Genomic DNA, 17,336 nt, shown 5'->3' on the forward strand with positions numbered 1-17,336 from the left:
TTTCATAGACTCAACTGTGTATTAGAAGGGATTTTTAAGCCTTCAATCCCCTTGTCTTTTGTAGATGATGAAACTGGGGCTCTGAGTGGTGAAATAACTTGCTTAACATGACACTGGAACATGTGCCAGTTTGTGGATACACATATTGAGAGAGCACTGGTTCGCCTTTGTTTCCTAGACCTGCAATTTTCTCTGAACTCATTCTTCCACCTTCCCTTGGCGTCACCTAGTGAAGCAGAACTCCCTAAACCTGAAAATTGTATTGATCTAATGCTCTGGCTTTCTGTCTTTATATGCTGACATTACCGAAGTGTGGGGGAACTTAAATGAGATTGGAAAGTTGGTAACCTCGTTAGTATACTATGTGATATACAATTCCTTCTCTTTCACTTCCTCATCCAGAATCAAAAATAAAATGGCATGAATTCCTTCATACAAACTTTTCTTCCCAGATTTCATTACCTGTCCAGACAGTTTCCTCCAAATTTCAAAAATGTTTATTTTGAAAGAATGAGAGAAATAAGACAGAGGTATCAATTAACAAGAACAATGGCACTGAAGAAAATACAATAATATGTACTCCCCCCACACACAATGCCCCACCCCTCTCCCCATCCCTGGCACAATAGTAAAACCATCAAAGCACATCAAACAAGGAGAAACAGCAGTACTGAATGAAGAAAGCAAAGTTTCATACTGCTCAATCCAACCAACCCATATCAAATATCCTTCCCCCAACTAGACTCCAGCCACTGTAATGATAAAGAGGTGTAGAGGAGACAACCACAGGAGTAACTGCGATCTCGGTTTACACTAGCAAAGTTCAGTGAAGATTCAATAGGAGTAATGAATCTGTTTGGCAGGGAAACATTGGATACAGCTCCTCTGTCAAGTTTCAGATGATTTAAGAGAGTAACTAGAGTTTGAGATTCACAAATTTCTAATGGAACTAATCCCTGCTCCCTCAACTGTAATGGAGCAGCTGCCAAATCCTGGTTAGTTGCTGAGAATAGTAGGAAGTGAGGCAACTTTTAGCTTAAGAAAATCCAAAAAAGATGTCTGGTAAAGGTTTACTGCTTCAATTTCAAACTGTGAGCAAAGGCGCTTAGTAGGTTGAGTTGGGGCAAAGGCAAGGTGAAACTTACAATTTTATCACTTGAATTAGATTATGTATTGACTGCATATATCCCTTATTTTAATTAAACTCAATATGGAGTATTTAAAATTTCAACAACTGTTACAGTGGAGGCTAACCAGTATAACTCAGTGTCTCGAATTGAAGCAACTGTCTCCTAAAGTGGTAAATTAAAGTTTTCAGCTCAATTTCCCTCATCCCACAGGAATACATCACTTGATTAATACCAGAAGTAAGTAGGATTCTCTTTAGAAGAGGTTTATTTTATTCTGCCCTCACTAGAATCAGTTTGTAAAGGGAAGGATACCTGTGCAGGATTAGTTCAAGATCAGAGCCTTATCCTCACACCTGCGTGCACAAGTGTGCACGCATGTATGCGCGCACACGCACACACACACACACAGTAAATACATTTTCCCACACATAATCTTATAGTCACATGCTTGCTGGAGTCCATCTCACAAATACACTTCAACAGTTAGCCATATACATGTACATGCAGCAAGATGTGAGTTGCCCCAAAGTGATTAAAGGTGGTGCACATATGTCTATGTGGGGAGGTCATTTTAGGGTATAGGTGTACACAAGCCAATAAGACCATTAACTTGCAGATTATATTTTTCCCTTTCCCTCAAGATAAATAAATGAAAAAACACACACACACACACACTGACATCTTCCTGGGTGTCATGGAGGCAACTGCCTGGAAGGTCCACTTTTTGCACTTCTGCTTTCCTATGACAACTTCATTTTGCCCTGAGGGGCCTTCTCATATAAGGAGGGCTGCTCCTCTGCATTCCCAGCATTCCCCGCTTGCCCCGGCAGTGGCAAGGGCTTCTTCTCAGAAGACCGGTCTTCAGGCTTGCGGGCAATCAGCAGGCGGCAGGTGAGCAGGATTCCAAACACCAGAGCATGGGCGTAGCGTTTGAGAGGATCACCGACTAGCTGATGGAAGAAGAGCACAGCCAACACCAGCAAGAGTAGGAAGAAGTTGGCCACATCTTTGGGACGCCCAGGCACAAGGGTCATGACAATGCCACAGGCCACCTCAAGAGCACCAATGCTTTTGCGGAGGAGAATGGAATTGATCCCCATTTTCTTCAGCAGAGGGAGGGCTCGGACATAGCTCTTGTAAGCACGTTTCTAGAGTGAAATACCACAAGGAATGCCACATTAACGTTGATTTTAACATTAGAATGGAGAACATACAAGAAAGGGCTTCCTTCTGTCCCCACCTGATTCCCCGTCCCCCATTTTTTACTGTAACTCCTAAATAAAAGCCTTGTAATGAAGATAAGAAAAAAACAAGCGATTTTCTGAGATCCCTATGATTTAAACCTTGGTAACAACAGAGCACCTGGGTGGCTCAGTTAGTTGAGTTTCCAACACTTTATTTCAGCTCAGGTCATGATCTCAGGGCCATGGGACTAGGCTCTGCCCTCAGCATAGAGTCTGCATGTCCCTTTCCCTCTGCTCCTCCCCCCACTCGCACTCTATCTAAAATAAATTTTTAAAATAAATAAATAAATAAAACTTAGTAACAACACCAAAGAGAATTTGGCTTTATAGTTAAAAATTATTTTCTGATTATAAATCATAAACAACACTAAAAGCATTTATAAGAAAATTTATTGGGCCCATAAAATCTGTTACAGATTAGCCACATTCACATTTTCTAGTGCCTGCCTCGTTCAAACCCAGATGCATATGAACAACAACAAAAATGAAACAAGGCAAAGCACAGTATGATAAAGCCTCACTAATTTGGACTTCCCAAATTTGGAATCTGTGATAATTCAAAAAAAACTGAGCAGGAGTTTACACTTGTAGAATCTGCAAAAATTAAAAAGTGAGTACTAAGTAAATAGAAAAATTAAAATGTGTGCAAATATTAGCCCCTTATATATCTTTAAAATACAGTAAGATAAAAACTAGTCTCATGGTCAGTGAGATAAAAGTCCCAGGCCTTTACAAGATGCTACTTTGTTAGCCTGGTGCAAGTTCATTAATTTTAATCTAACAAATATATATTGAACACCTACTATGGATTATGCAATGGAGATAAAAAGGTAAATAAGCCAGGGTCAAGAAGCTCTTGGTCTGGTGAGGGGAAATGGATACACAAATCGCCAGTATAAAGCAATATGGTTAAGGACACATAATAGACATCTGTACAAGGTCTAACTGTAGCCTAAAGGGAGACATCATACAACAGAGGAGGGAGTCACAGGATATATTACAAAGTAATAAGGTTATATTGACCTTAGGGTAATAGATAATCATATTTTTCACTGTATTCAGATGGGCCTGATCCTCGTTTTGTAGTAAATCGATGAGATTTTATCAAGTGTCTTATTAGGTTGGCCCACTGCTTTGTTTTCAGTAAGTATCCATTAACCCATTCAATATTTATTAAGTGCTTCCTTGCACTAGGCACTGTCTAGGTACTTTGGATACAGATATCAATCATTCAAAGGCTCTTCTTTCCTGAAGCTTGAGTTTATATGAAGAGAAGTTATGGGTGCCAAACAAAATTATGCAGTAGAAACAGTGGAGGCATACCAGAGTGGTCAAGTCTCCCTAGATGGAAATAGAGAAAAGCTACAGTGGAATATTAAAGGAAGAGCAGGTGTTGGCAAATCAATAAGCAAAAGTCATTGCAGGCAGAAGAAACTGGGTGAGCAAAGGCCCTGAAGCACAAAACAGACTTGTGTGTTTCAAACACCGCCCCAGTTCAGCATAGGTTGGGAGAGGGAAGGGTGAGAGTGAGACATGAAACAGGGGAGATAGATATGAATCATGGATCATGAGAACTATATACATCCTCTTATATATGTCTATATATGTGTCACCAGGAGATCTTGGAGAAAGATCTTGTGCTGTGGAGGTGGGTTTTATCCTATAAGCCAGGGGGAGCACCATAATTTGCTTTTGAGGAAGGTCCTTCTGGAAATAGTGTGGAGGGTGCATTGAGAGAAGTATGCCTGGAAGCAAAGAGACCAAATAAAAGACTTAGATTAATGATAGGAGGGATAGAGGGAAGGGGACAGAGTCAAGAATATTTTTAATGCAAAATCATAGAATTTATTGTTATACTGGATGTGGACACTGGGGGAAAGGGATAAGTCAAGAAAGATTCTCTGGTCTCTGGCTTGGGTATGTGGGTAGAAGGGTGTTACCATTCACCAGGTTTGGGTATGCATCTGGAAGATCATATTGGGAGTGGGGCAAGGGGTAGGAAGGAGTAAGGGATTCAATTTGGGTTTTTTAGTTGAAGTATTTCTAAGACATCTAAGTGGAGATGTCTGGTAGGCAGCTCAGTAATAGAGGTCTAGAATAATGATACAGAATGGATAGTCATCAGTATCCATCCTGATGTATATATACATCAGTATGTATATATACAGTCTATATACAGCAGAAGGTATATATATAGTATAAATACAGCAGTATACATATATGTATATATACATATACAGTATATGTGTATATATATGTATGTGTAATTATATATATATACAGCAGAATGTATATATACAGAGGGAAAAATTGTGTGACTGACATTTAAGAAATGGAAACAGGAAGATGGTCCACAAAGCAGACAGAAGAGAGTGTGGTCAGAAAAGTAGAGGGAAAAACCAAGAAAGACAGGGTCATGGGGGCCAAGGTTTTCAAGAAGAGAATAGTCAAAAGTTCCAGATGCAAGGCAAGTATCATAAGAATCAGGCAGAAAGCCAACTTGACCTCTTAGAAGCATCTGGCACTTAGAATAGTGTTCACACACTCTAGATTTGGAACAAACGTCGTCATCTCTCTCACTTCTGGATCAGTGGATGCAACTTATTTCATGGATTAATTATCATAAGTGGCACAAGATAATCCTCTATGAGGACTGTTAAAAGACCAATGGTTTAGTGGGGGAAAAAAACACAATTTTTATACAGACAGACTTGGCTTTAAATCTCATCTCTGTCACTTTCTAGTGGGGTGTCCATAGGCAAATTATTTGACCTCTCTGAGCCTCATTTTCCTGAGCAGGGTTAAGAATAAAGTGAAATGATGGGACGCCTGGGTGGCTCAGTTGGTTAAGCAGCTGCCTTCGGCTCAGGTCATGATCCCAGCGTCCTGGGATCGAGTCCCACATCGGGCTCCTTGCTCGGCAGGGAGCCTGCTTCTCCCTCTGCCTCTGTCTGCCATTCTGTCTGCCTGTGCTCTCTCTCTCCCCCTCCCTCTCTCTGACAAAAAAAAAAAAAATTTTTAAAAAAAAAAAAAAAAGAATAAAGTGAAATGAGCCAGGCTATTTGCCTTGAGTGTAAAATTTAAGAGGGCACCAAAAGGATTTCTTGAGTAAGGTAAATGATGATATCATTAATGAGCAAAATATCAAAGCTTCAGATAAAGGCAGGATCCAGCTCTGCATTTATACAACCCTGCGTCATTTATCTCTTCCCAGTCCTGGCCTTGTCAGATCCTGTTTTTAAAATTTCACCTCACCCTAGTCCCTATCCTATTCCTGAGCATGTAAAGAAACATAGAGGGTTAGTCATTCTTCCTCCCTCTTCCCATTTTAGGTTAAATCAGGGAGTCCCAGAGAAATTAGGAGAGATGTTGATGAGTTGGCAGAGTAAAACCCTGGGTTGAACTGCAGGAGACCCACATGGAGCAGAGCAGAGGTGGTGAGGAGAAGTGTACCCATTTCCTCTCACTATTAAACTAGATGCCACCTGCCTACTCTTTCCCTCTCTGCACTCTAGTGAGAGTAGCAGGGTAACATCAGGGAAAGAGGTCTAGACACAAGAGTCTTCTTCAACACTTTTAAATGAGGACCATTTCTAATTAACAACACAAAGCTTCCCAAGAGGCAATTCCTAAATCGTAAATGTAAGCTTCTGACATGATGAATGCAGGAGGCAAGATGAGTTTCTTACAGTCAGTTCAGAGCCAAGACTTCCAGTTGCTGGATGAGTGGCTTCTGGAAACGCTCCTTTTTTGGCTAAGGCTAACCACCCATCATTCAAGAATAGATTCTTAACTATACTATAGTGGAATTCATAGCCTGGGGCCAAATTCCAGGTCTTTAAATCAAGTTCCCGTGACTTCAGTGATCTTTTTTTTTTTTTCTTTACATTTGGTGTGACTCCATATTACTTTTTCAGTTGTTTATCTAACTTCTTAAACTACCACTGTGGATCTTTAATGCAACTGTTGCCTCTTTTTCTTTCCCTTTTTTTTCTCCAGAGGAAACTGCGGAGAAAATGGATAAGCCATTTCATCAAATCTTTAGTGCAAAGCTGAGTAGGTACAGATAGCATCTATTCTCCAGGACTCCAGACAGGGAATGTTCAATTTGTTAGAAATGGTACTAAGCTTGGATGGAGTCTTGACATTATAGGAAGGCCTTTATTCTTTCTCCTGTGGAGTAGGATGGAGACATCAAAAGAATCCTACTATTGCCAGCCCCATCAGTGTTTGGTCTGTGCCACATCAGTTCTAACAATAGAAGGGTCACATGTCTTGAATCTATAGTAACTAGAGCTCTAAAGACTTTAATTGTCCTGATGGTAAGAATAAAGAGAGTTGACTGAGTCACTCTCCCAAAAGGCTCTCACAATTCACTTTGTTAGGTCTGTTTCCCTTCCATTGCAATGACCCAAACCCTGTAACCTTAGTTTCCTTATAGGGCAAGGAAGCAGGGAAGAAGAGTGTTTAGTCAAATGTTTCAAATCCCTTTCATAGAAAGCAATTGTCCAACAATATCCTTGGGCTGAGATTCTTTTATTTATTTATTTATTTATTTATTTATTTGTCAGAGTGATAGAGCACAGGCAGGCAGAGTGGCAGGCAGATGCAGAGGGAGAAGCAGGCTCCCTGTGGAGCAGGGAGCCCGAAGTGGGACTCGATCCTAGGATGCTGGGATCATGACCTGAGCCAAAGGCAGCCGCTTAACCGACTGAGCCACCCAGGCGCCCCTCCTTGGGCTGAGATTCTTAAGATAAGCTTAATTTCAATTTTAGTTTTGCCCCTAAATTGCTTAGAGAAAATCACTATGCATTTTACTATCTGGGTTTCCCCTTTTGTAAATTAAATGAACATTTTGGAGATTTAGTTAAAAAAATCATAACATCATGGTATCAGACAAGGGCCACACACAGACACACACACACATTTCATTATCAGTGAAACATACAATGAGAAGTCCGTGCATTTGCAAGCAAACCATGGTGATTATTTTAATGATAATAGCAGTGAATCAAACAGGTCCATTCTTATGGTATGAGAAGATATGATTCAGACATGAGTCAAAAGCATATGGAGGGGCGCCTGGGTGGCTCAGTGGGTTAGGCCGCTGCCTTCGGCTCAGGTCACGATCTCAGGGTCCTGGGATCGAGTCCCACATGGGGCTTTCTGCTCAGCAGGGAGCCTGCTTCCCGCTCTCTCTCTCTCTCTGCCAGTCTCTCTACCTACCTGTGATCTCTCTCAGACAAATAAATAAATAAAATCTTAAAAAAAAAAAAAAGCATATGGAGCCTTTCTTTAGTCATACCCTTTCTCTTTTTGTCATTTACTCTTCAGAACACCATAGGGTCCATGATCTCATATTAATGACATTTATTTGAAGAGCTCAAAACTATCTAATTGCATTTATCTTCAATTGCAGTTAATTACTGATCCAAGTCAGCTAACAGGACAAATGGGAACAGAGACCAAGTGGTTTGATCCACTTCAGTACACCTATGCAAGTTAGGTAAAGAAAAAAAAATGGCTAATCCACTATAAATTCCATTTATATAATGTTCAAAAACAGTAAAACTAACTTATGTTGTTAGAAGTCAGGAAGATAATAACCCTTGGGGAGGTAGTATCTGGAAGGAGCCATGGGGGGGGGCGGGTTTCAGGAGAGCTGGTGTGTTCTTGATAATGGGTGCTGGTTACACAGGAGTATTCTGAAAATTCCTTGAGCTGTACATTTACGTTAGATGCACATTTCAGAATGTATGTTACACTTCACTAAAATTTACAGAGAAAAAAAAAAACTATGAAAGCCAAAGAGGGCACTGACAAAAATACATTTTGGCTAAAATTTTCAGCTTCGTTGATATCTTAGACCATAAAGGTTCATAAATTCTGCAAAGTTTACTGACTCGAATATGATTTCCCTACATCTTTGTAGGGGAAAAAGCCAAATCTGAGTTACTGATTATTTCTTCAAAGCAATAAAAAGCCATCACGTGTTTAATTGCCAAATATCCATGTGAATTATAAACATATTTTAGGCAAGTCCACTTTCTGCTGTCATATAGTACCAACCTACAGAGGAAGCTGGCGAATCTCGTCCTACTGACCAAAGTGGATCCTTCCCAGATTGCATTTTAGGGCAGAAGACTTCAACTATTCGTCAAAGGTCACTTTGAAACAAGCATAACTCTTGGCCATTGAGAAGCTACACGTTCCCTGGCATCACCTCCAGTGGAGTTTAGCCTGAGATGGTTGACTGTATGAATTAAGCAACGTCACTTTCCATCTCAGGGTCAGTTTCCTCTCCGATGGAATAAATGTACTGTCCCACCTCAGAGAGCAGTCTAAGCATCAGTGAATTACTATCTTATTACCTAGCTGGAAAGCAATTAATGTCAGTGATTGGAAGCATAAAAGATTACCTAAGGATATTAAATAAACTACCCAAAACATCTGGAGTGTTTCCCCAGGGATATACAAACCCTAGGGCATTTAACTCAAGATAAGCCAATCAACCAAATAACAAACCGTCACTTGAGGGGATTAGAAGAAGCAGAGCCTTGCCCTGTTCTTTTTAGCGCCAAAATCCCTCGGCTTCATTGTGATGGGATTTTGGTGTTTTCTCACCATTCTGCATGTAGCCCCTTTTGATTACAGAATGGAACCACTGCCTCAAAGAGCTGAATACCAAATTTAGAGCAAGTCAACCATTTGTTTGTTCCCCATCACTGCCCAGGAAACTGCTTAGCAGCATTTGTATGTGCTGTCTCCCAATTTTAAGTGAATTAATGAAGGCATTTAGTCAAGGGAGTGATCAGTCATGTTGAGTTCATGTGGGCTTTAGAGTACTCTATAATGACATTTGCTAAATCTGGAGGAGGTATGGGGCGACACACACCAAATGGGCAATTCAGAGAGACATCTGGAAGTTCTGCATGGAATCCACTGTGCATTAACAGGCAGCAAGTGTGGAGCTTTCAAAATTAGCTAATTGCGTAAAGGTCTGTTCACCAGGGCACATGAAAATAGCATCTTGCTCTTGTAAGTGCCTGATTTCAATCCCTTAAACTGACCGTTCAGATTAGTCAGGAAGCCCCTGCATAATGCAGAATCAATTATTACCATCACTTCACCCGCAACATTTCTTGAACACTGGCTATATGTAAATTACCACTGTACCAGATGCTTCCATATATAATCTCAACTAATATTTACAACAACCTTCTAAGGGAAAAATTATTATCCTCATCTCACAGATAAGGAAACTGAGACACTAGGAATGTCAGGACTCAAGCACTAACCTATATGACTGAAAGTCTGTGCTCTTTCCATTAACCATTCCTGGTTTCTGCAGTATACAGGAAAGAAGTTAATAGTCATTGGTCCGTAGGGTTTTCAGCCATGATTCCTCACAGAGGGGACAACACGTAAGCATAACACTAATGGTTTTAGAACAAGAAAAATTTAAAAAAAGAGAAAAAGAAAAAAACCCCAAATCTAAAATTTGAAATTGGTTTCAAAGTAAAGGTTTGAATTGGTGTAGTTGAACGGTTATAAAAAAGAAGCAAGAATGTGCCAGATATGTTCAAGAATCAGTTGCAAGTTCTGACATCCAAAAAGACAGTTGTAATCATTAATGACCCCTCTACTGAGAAGATTCAGTCATGGACTTGGTTTCTAATCTCTGCTCCCACAACAGCGTACCCTATGATATTGGATCAGTTTGATCCATCAGTAAAATAAGAATAATAAGATGAATTTAACTCACTGATATGTTTTAAAGAACAAATAATCTTTAAACAAAAACACTTTGAGATCTTGTAAGAAAAGCTGCCGCAGGCAATGAATGACTGTCAATGCAGAGGAATCACTCCTAAATGGAAAACAGAAAATCCCAGATAATCAGCCTAGCTGATCTAGAATTGGGGTCCTAAGGGGCCATACCGCCTTCTGAGAGCAAGAAATGGCTCCTGAACTACATAATCAAGATCCAACCAGACAACTCTGAAGGGTGGTGACCAGCCAAGACAATGCTCCAATGACTCATTCATTCACTCATCCATTCAACAAATATAAATCAAGTCCCTTCTTCGTACTAGAACTGAATTTTTCCCATTTCCTTTGGACTTAAGAATAAAGCTTGGCCAGCCCAGAACTGGTGCAGTGGCCCCTATGCTGGACAGCCCTCCCCAGCCTGGAGCCAATGTTCAGTGCAGGAGGGGACCCTGGAAAAAGCAATCTGAAAATCCTCCTCAAGCTTCATACTACTGTGAAGTCTACCTCCCAGCTAGATATAGTTCCTCCATTCTTTCCAGATACCCCTGAACACATAAGCACAGAATTGTGCCTGTACACACACACACACGCACACACACACTCACTCACTCACAATGGTTCTATACTGCTGTATTAGCGTATACTTATATATAAATATGTTCCTTTGTATGATACGAAATCTTGACATTGGTTTCTTCTGCCTTTCAGGAGACTGCAAAACACAGCTCCACTCCCTAGGAAGAAACCTACTGTAAACCCATTTGTGGCTGATCCTCCTCGTGAGCTCCTGCCAAGCTAGTAAGAAGCTTCCCGGTGACTCCATTTTAGCTGGATTTCCTGCAGATCCTAACAGTGTACTTAGGGTACAGGTTGGGGGGACTTCTAACTCAGCTGAGGAGGGTCTGGGGGCCAGGGAGTATACTGAAGAAGGCTACTATGTCCTAAGGAAAAGGAAAAGTCAAAAATACCTAAGGCTCACACACAAACATATTAATACATGTATATCTGAAAAGTAAAGTAAAGCAATAGCATTTCATTTACTTGTAATCTAAGCTAAACTACTACACTGAAACCAAAATATAGTGGCGTTTCACCTCCACCCGGTCTCTCTGCATTTGGTGGCATCTGCTACCCCCCCTCCCCCCCCTCCCCAGTAGGCTGCCTTGGATTCTCATTTTGACCTGATTTCAATTCCATCTGGCCAAACATGCTGGGAGGAGGGGAAGGGAGAAGGAGAAATACATTAGTATTTGCCACTGGGGCTAGACCTTTGCCACTGGCGCTGGAGTCCCAGCCACCCTCCCCCACCCCCAGGGTGATCCTTTGGTGAGAGAGACACAGAAAGCAGCAGCTCAAACCCTGAGTCAGAAACCAGAGCTGTCTGCAAACATTTTCTGAGCATCTACAATTCACCAGTCTCCATCTATTTGCAGCTCACATTGAGGGACTCTGAAAGGCTCCGCAGTGGGCTCTAGGAGAGCGCTATTTATTCCTCTCAACGTGTGGGGCTATTCCTCCTTGACTCAGCCCTAATGGAGAGACCCTCTTCCCTTTTTTCTCTCTCCCTTCCTGTTCCTCCCCTAAGCTTCTTTCCTTCTTGACCTTGAGAGCCCAGTAATGGGTTTGGCAGTCAGGCAAAGGCAGTGAGAAGCAGGTTCTCTTCAGCCGGGGCGGGGAAATGAAGAGGCAAAGTGACAGGGGGAGAGACGGAGACCGAAAGTGCTGGAAACATACCCTGCCATCTCCTCACACTCTACAGCATAGGAACAAGTCCTCTTCACGCTGAACTGGGGAGAGCAGCCCAGCCCCCAGGTTGCAGAGGAAATGTTTTGGCCAGTCACCTTTGGTGATTCCAACTCTGCAGAGGGGAAAAACTGCAGAGGACCTGACCCCGGGCATCCACAAGAGGCAAGGTGGGGATTATGGACTATTTTGCAGGAGAGCAGAGGCAGACTTTGCAGATTTTGCAGATTAGCCCACAAACAAAACAAAACAAAACATCAAGGTCTCCCTTGAGAGAAGAGAAAGAAGCAGGCACTCAATGACCTTTATTTGGGCCAAGACTGCTTTGTCTCAAGGATAGAGACACACACACCCAGGCAGCTAGGGATCAGCTCTCAGCCAGGGATGAGGAGCGCCTTTCCCGCCCCTAAGAAAGGCTTGTTTTAGTAGCTTGTTCTCCCCCAGCTCTTTCCGTCCTTCCCCTTTGTTCTTCCCTAAGATAAATAAACTCTCCAGCCTTCTAAACTCTTAGCTCCAAGGGAAGGAATCAGACTTGCAGACTGCTTGCCCGGACTTTGGGTGTGCTAGAAGGTGGGAAGGATTCCTGCCAATGACAGGTGTTACGCAGGTCTCAGCCTTCTGGTTTACTTGGAGGTGGGGGTGTACTCGCTGGGCAACCCCTCCCCCAACTGGCATCCAGTGGCTACAAAACAGTTGCTCCCAGCATAGCCTACAAATGAAATCGCTCTTGTCCAGCTGCACCTTCGAAGCTGCAAAGTTGTTGGGGAGAAGGTAAGGTCTGGGGGTGGGGGTAGGGGTTAAGGGGACGGGACCATGGACTGGGAAGGAAAGAAGGGGAGAGGTACTCGCAGTCCCTGGGGGGTGCGTCCCTCGTCACCCTTTTGCTTTACTTACCATCTCAGTGTAGGCATCCTTGCTGAGCCTGGGGGTCAACTTGATAGTTCCCATGAAAACAAAGAAGAGTCCCAGGGCCACTGAGAGGGCCACAACAGTTACGGTTCTGGGGGATGCCATGGGGTCACCAAGGCAGGTCCCAACTAATCCTTCTGCTTTGCGCACCCCGTCTGTCTAAGGCGCAGGCAGTTAGCACAGAGAGAGCTAGAGGGACGCTGCGGAGGCAGCAGGCAGCTAGAATGACAAAGGGAGAGGAGGGAGCTCTAGAGAAAAATTGAGAGATCGAGATTCAACCTCTCTCACTACAACAATTTCTGGGTCCTAATGCCCTACTCTTACTCCTGGCCAAAAGCACAGTCTGGAAGTTAAAGAAGATCTAAACTGAGGTGGGAATTTCACGTCTTAAAATGGGGAAAACTAGGTTATGCTTCCTGGGCTGCCTCTGGAATGAGGAATCAGGGAATACCTCCTTCCCACCACTTCCCACCAGGCGCACTTTTCATCTCTAAGTTATTTACTCCCTTTTTGCCACCTCCCTCCTTTTCTCCCCTTTTCCTTTCCCTCAGTCAAAACAGGAGTCCTCAGTTTGCTTGTTTCTGCAGTGGGTAACACTCGAGGATAAAACCACAAAGTTGTCAGGCTCCATTGCAACTGAAGAAAACTTTATCTTTCTCTTCCTGGAAAACCGTTAATGGCTCCCATTGCCCAGCGATTAACTCCAGAGTTTTAAATTTGGCATTTTGACCTCTGCCTCTCTTTGGAAGTTTATCTTCCAATAGCTCCCATGCCACCCTCTCTCTCCTATCTCCTCTGGGCCCCAGACAACCTGAGCTTTCCCACCTCCCCTACGTTCCCTTTCTCTAAGCCATCATTCTTCTCTAACATTTAATCTTGTCTTCAATGTTATCTCTTCCTTCAAGACTTTCCTGATCCATTCCCAGCTGGATATGGTTTCTCCCTCCTCTGATTTCCTGTAATAATAACCAATATCTGTTTACTAAGTTTACTAAGTGCCAGACAACCACCCTTTACCTGTATTAACTCATTTAGTCTTTACAGCAACACGGTGAGCTAGGTATGAGCTCCCACTTTATGGATGGACCTCTGAGGAACAGGAAAATAACTTGCTCAAGAGTATATGCTAACTAGAAAGTGGAGAGCCAGAATTCAAACCTAAGCAGTCTTAACCTGGGTTAAGAGCCCAGGTTCTTGGGCACCTGGGTGACTCAATCACTGGGCGTCTGCCTTTGGCTCTGGTTGTGATCCCAGGGTTCTGGGATGGAGCCCAGCCTTGGGCTCCCCGCTGGGCAGGAAGCCTGCTTCTCCCTCTCCCTTTGCCTCTCTCCCTGCTTATGCTCTCTCTCTCTCTGTCAGATAAATAAATAAAATCTTTAAAAAAAAAAAAAAAGAGGGGCGCCTGGGTGGCTTAGTTGTTAAACATCTGATTTCAGCTCAGGTCATGGTTCTAGGGTCCTGGGATCAAGCCCCATATCAGGCTCCCTGCTCAGCAGGAAGCCTGCTTCTCTCTCTGCCACTCCCCCTGCTTGTGTTCCCCCTCGGGTCTCTCTCTCCTTGTCAAATAAATAAAATCTTTAAAAAAATAAAATAAAATAAAGAGCCCAGGTTCTTAACCATTGCTCTATTGTCTCCCCATATACTTCATACTCTGCATTGTAAGTATGGCACTGACCTGATTCTGCTTTGCACTATAATTACACACACACACATACACACACACCTTTTTGATGAGGCAGTGTTCATTAAGTGAGATAATAGTCTGGAGTCAGGTCCAGAAGGTCCAGGGTTTAAATGCCAGCTCTGCCACTAACTCTGTAAACTTGTCACTTAAGTTCTCTGAGCCTCCATTTCCACATTTATAAAATGTCTATGAAAATTCCACCTCAAAAGTTTGTGGTAAGAATGTGATATAAGTAAGTCGCCTAGCACAGTGTCTAACATAAAATGATGTAGTTCCCTTCTGTGTCTTTTGCCTTCCTAATCTGTTCCACAGTTTAGCTTATAAGCATTTCAAAGGTAGGAACAAATTTTCTATATCCCATAATACCTAAAACAATGTCTTTTGTGCACCAGATCCTGATAAATTTTCCTTGGAGGGGGAACTGAAGAAATTTAAATACACATATTATCCCTGGAAGTGGTAACACTTGAAGGTTTAGCAATCATTTACATCTTATTGTGAAAGATTTTCAGCCTTTGTGGTTATGATTCGACCTATAAATTACTGAGTTCTACAATGCACATACAAGTGAATTAGGCACTATAGGAATTATATACCATTTTGCTTTCAAATTACATGATAATGGGAATAATAATATTCCTCATAAAATGAACAAAATACTGAATAATAATACTACTAATAAATAGAAGGGGAAAATAATTCCTGACCCCAACATGCTGAAATGAACATTGTTATTCTGATTGGTCAATATTCTAATTGACCTTTTCCTTAAATATTCTCTATGTACAAAATATATACAAATTAGTTTTTCAAAATTTGATCTTACTATAGAGTCAGTTTTATACTCTGCTTTTCTTTTTTCACTTGTTAGCATTTTTCCATATCATTAAACCATCTTCATAAACATTATCTTTCTGGGCGCCTGGGTAGCTCAGTCAGTTAAGTGTCTGCCTTCAGCTCAGGTCGTGATCTCAGGGTCCTGGGATGGAGTATCAAATCCAATTGGGCTCCCACCTTGCTCAGTGGGGAGTCAGCTTCTCACTCTGCCCCACCCCCCATTTGTGTACACAGGCATGCACACACTCTCTCTCTCTCAAAAATAAATAAAATCTTTAAAAAAATCTTTCTGAAATGATTGTATAATACTTCAACATCATTGGAATGTACTATATATATTTCATGTGACTATTCTCCTATTGGTAGGTATTGTTTTCATGTTTTTTGTTTCTGCAAATGAAGTTTCAGTGCATACCCTTATATATCAATCTTTGTCTAAATTCTTGAATTTTTCCTTAGGATAAATTTCTAGAAGTTGGATGGGTCAAAATTATGATCTTTTTATATGTGCATATTCTTTTTTATATGTATATATTTAGTATATGGCTAACATTAACCTATCACCTAAAGGATGCCAGACATTATGCTAAGTGACTTCATATATTGTGAGATTAGTACTATTAATTCCCTCCATTTTATGAATGAGAAAATGAAGCAAGGAGTGAAGCAGCTCCCCAGATCCAGAGCAGGGCCACCACCTATTGGGGTATTCAACTTAAACCTCTGCTGTTCCTCCATTTACTGTTGCTACTCCTTTAAATCATTTAAAGATACGAATGTTTAAAAGACTCTTGACTCTTTTGGGCTTTCCAAAAGCGAAATTTACCTTCCCATCAGCAGTTTAGAAGTATGTACACATCACCACATCTGATCTGCATTAAGGACTTCAGTGCTTTTCATCCTCACCAATTTCATTCATAAAAGTTTGTCTTTTGTGGATTATTAGCATTAGAACATCTTTTCATATATTCATTGGTCAAATGTATACCTTCTGTTTATGTCCTTTTCCATTTTTATTCCATTTCCATTTTTATTTTGAGCATTGGTGTTTTTTTTTTAAGATTTTATTTATTTATTTGACAGATACAGAGCACAAGTAGGCAGAGAGGCAGGCAGAGAGGAAGGGAAGCAGGCTCCCCACTGAGCAGAGAGTCTGATGAGGGCTCAATCCCAGAACCCTGGGATCATGACCTAAGCCAAAGGCAGAGGCTTTAACCCACTGAGCCACCCAGGTGCCCTGCGTTGGCGTTTTTTAATCACTTCATAAGAGCCCTTTATATCATACTGACATGGATTATCTTTTAAATATCTTTCCTAGGAGCCCTGTGTGGTTCAGTCGTTAAGCATCTGACTTTGGCTGAGGTCATGATCCCAGTGTCCTGGGATGGAGTCCCACATTGATGAGGAGAAGCAGGGATGAGTCTGCTTCTCCCTCTCCCACTCCCTCTGCTTGTGTTTCCTTTCTTACTGTCTCTCTCTCTCTCTGTCAAATAGATAAATAAAATCTTTAAAAAATTTTTTTAAGAATAAATAAATACCAGGGTGCATGGGTGGCTCAGTGGGTTAAGGCCTCTGCCTTAGGCTCAGGTCATGATCCCAGGGCCTTGGAATCGAGCCCCGGTAGGGCTCTCTGTTCAGCAGGAAGCCTGCCTCCCCCCCCCCCTCTCTGCCAGCCTCTCTGCCTACTTGTGATCTCTGTCTGTCAAATAAATAAATAAAATCTTTTAAAAAAATAATAAATAAATATTTTTCCCAGTTTATGTTTGCCAATAAATTTAATGGAGTCAAGTTTAGCAATACTTTTATGGCTTTTCCATTGCTTTTTTGTTTAGAAAATTCTTCCCCATCTCAAAATTTAACATTTGCTTCCACTTTTTTTTTAAAGATTTTATTTATTTATTTGACAGACAGAGATCACAAGTAGGCAGAGAGGCAGGCAGAGAGAGAGAGAGAGAGAGAGAGGGAAGCGGGCTCCCTGCTCCGCAGGAAGCCTGCTTCCCTCTCTCTCTCTCTCTC

General features: G+C 41.8%; 1 protein-coding gene across 1 annotated transcript; it reads right to left on the minus strand.

Annotated features, from left to right (window-relative positions):
- Positions 1 to 480: 480 nt before the first annotated feature.
- On the minus strand, positions 481 to 13,049 carry TMEM35A (transmembrane protein 35A). Its single transcript, XM_059384614.1, has 2 exons — positions 12,785 to 13,049; positions 481 to 2,278 (listed from the first exon to the last, which is right to left on the minus strand). The coding sequence occupies exons 1-2, from the start codon at positions 12,902 to 12,904 to the stop codon at positions 1,871 to 1,873; spliced, it is 528 nt and encodes a 175-aa protein (XP_059240597.1). The 5' UTR covers positions 12,905 to 13,049; the 3' UTR covers positions 481 to 1,870.
- Between the last annotated feature and the right edge of the window lie 4,287 nt (positions 13,050 to 17,336).

Source organism: Mustela nigripes, chromosome X (assembly GCF_022355385.1).
Source record: "Mustela nigripes isolate SB6536 chromosome X, MUSNIG.SB6536, whole genome shotgun sequence".
Classification (NCBI taxonomy): Eukaryota; Metazoa; Chordata; class Mammalia; order Carnivora; family Mustelidae; genus Mustela; species Mustela nigripes.

What these genes read in the sequence shown, in the direction of transcription:
- TMEM35A (XM_059384614.1), bottom strand. Translation starts at nt 12,904, where the DNA reads ATGGCATCCCCCAGAACCGTAACTGTTGTGGCCCTCTCAGTGGCCCTG. An exon ending in AGGATGCCTACACTGAGATG is followed by an intron (nt 2,279 to 12,784) that starts GTAAGTAAAGCA and finishes ATTTCACTCTAG; the next exon opens with AAACGTGCTTACAAGAGCTA.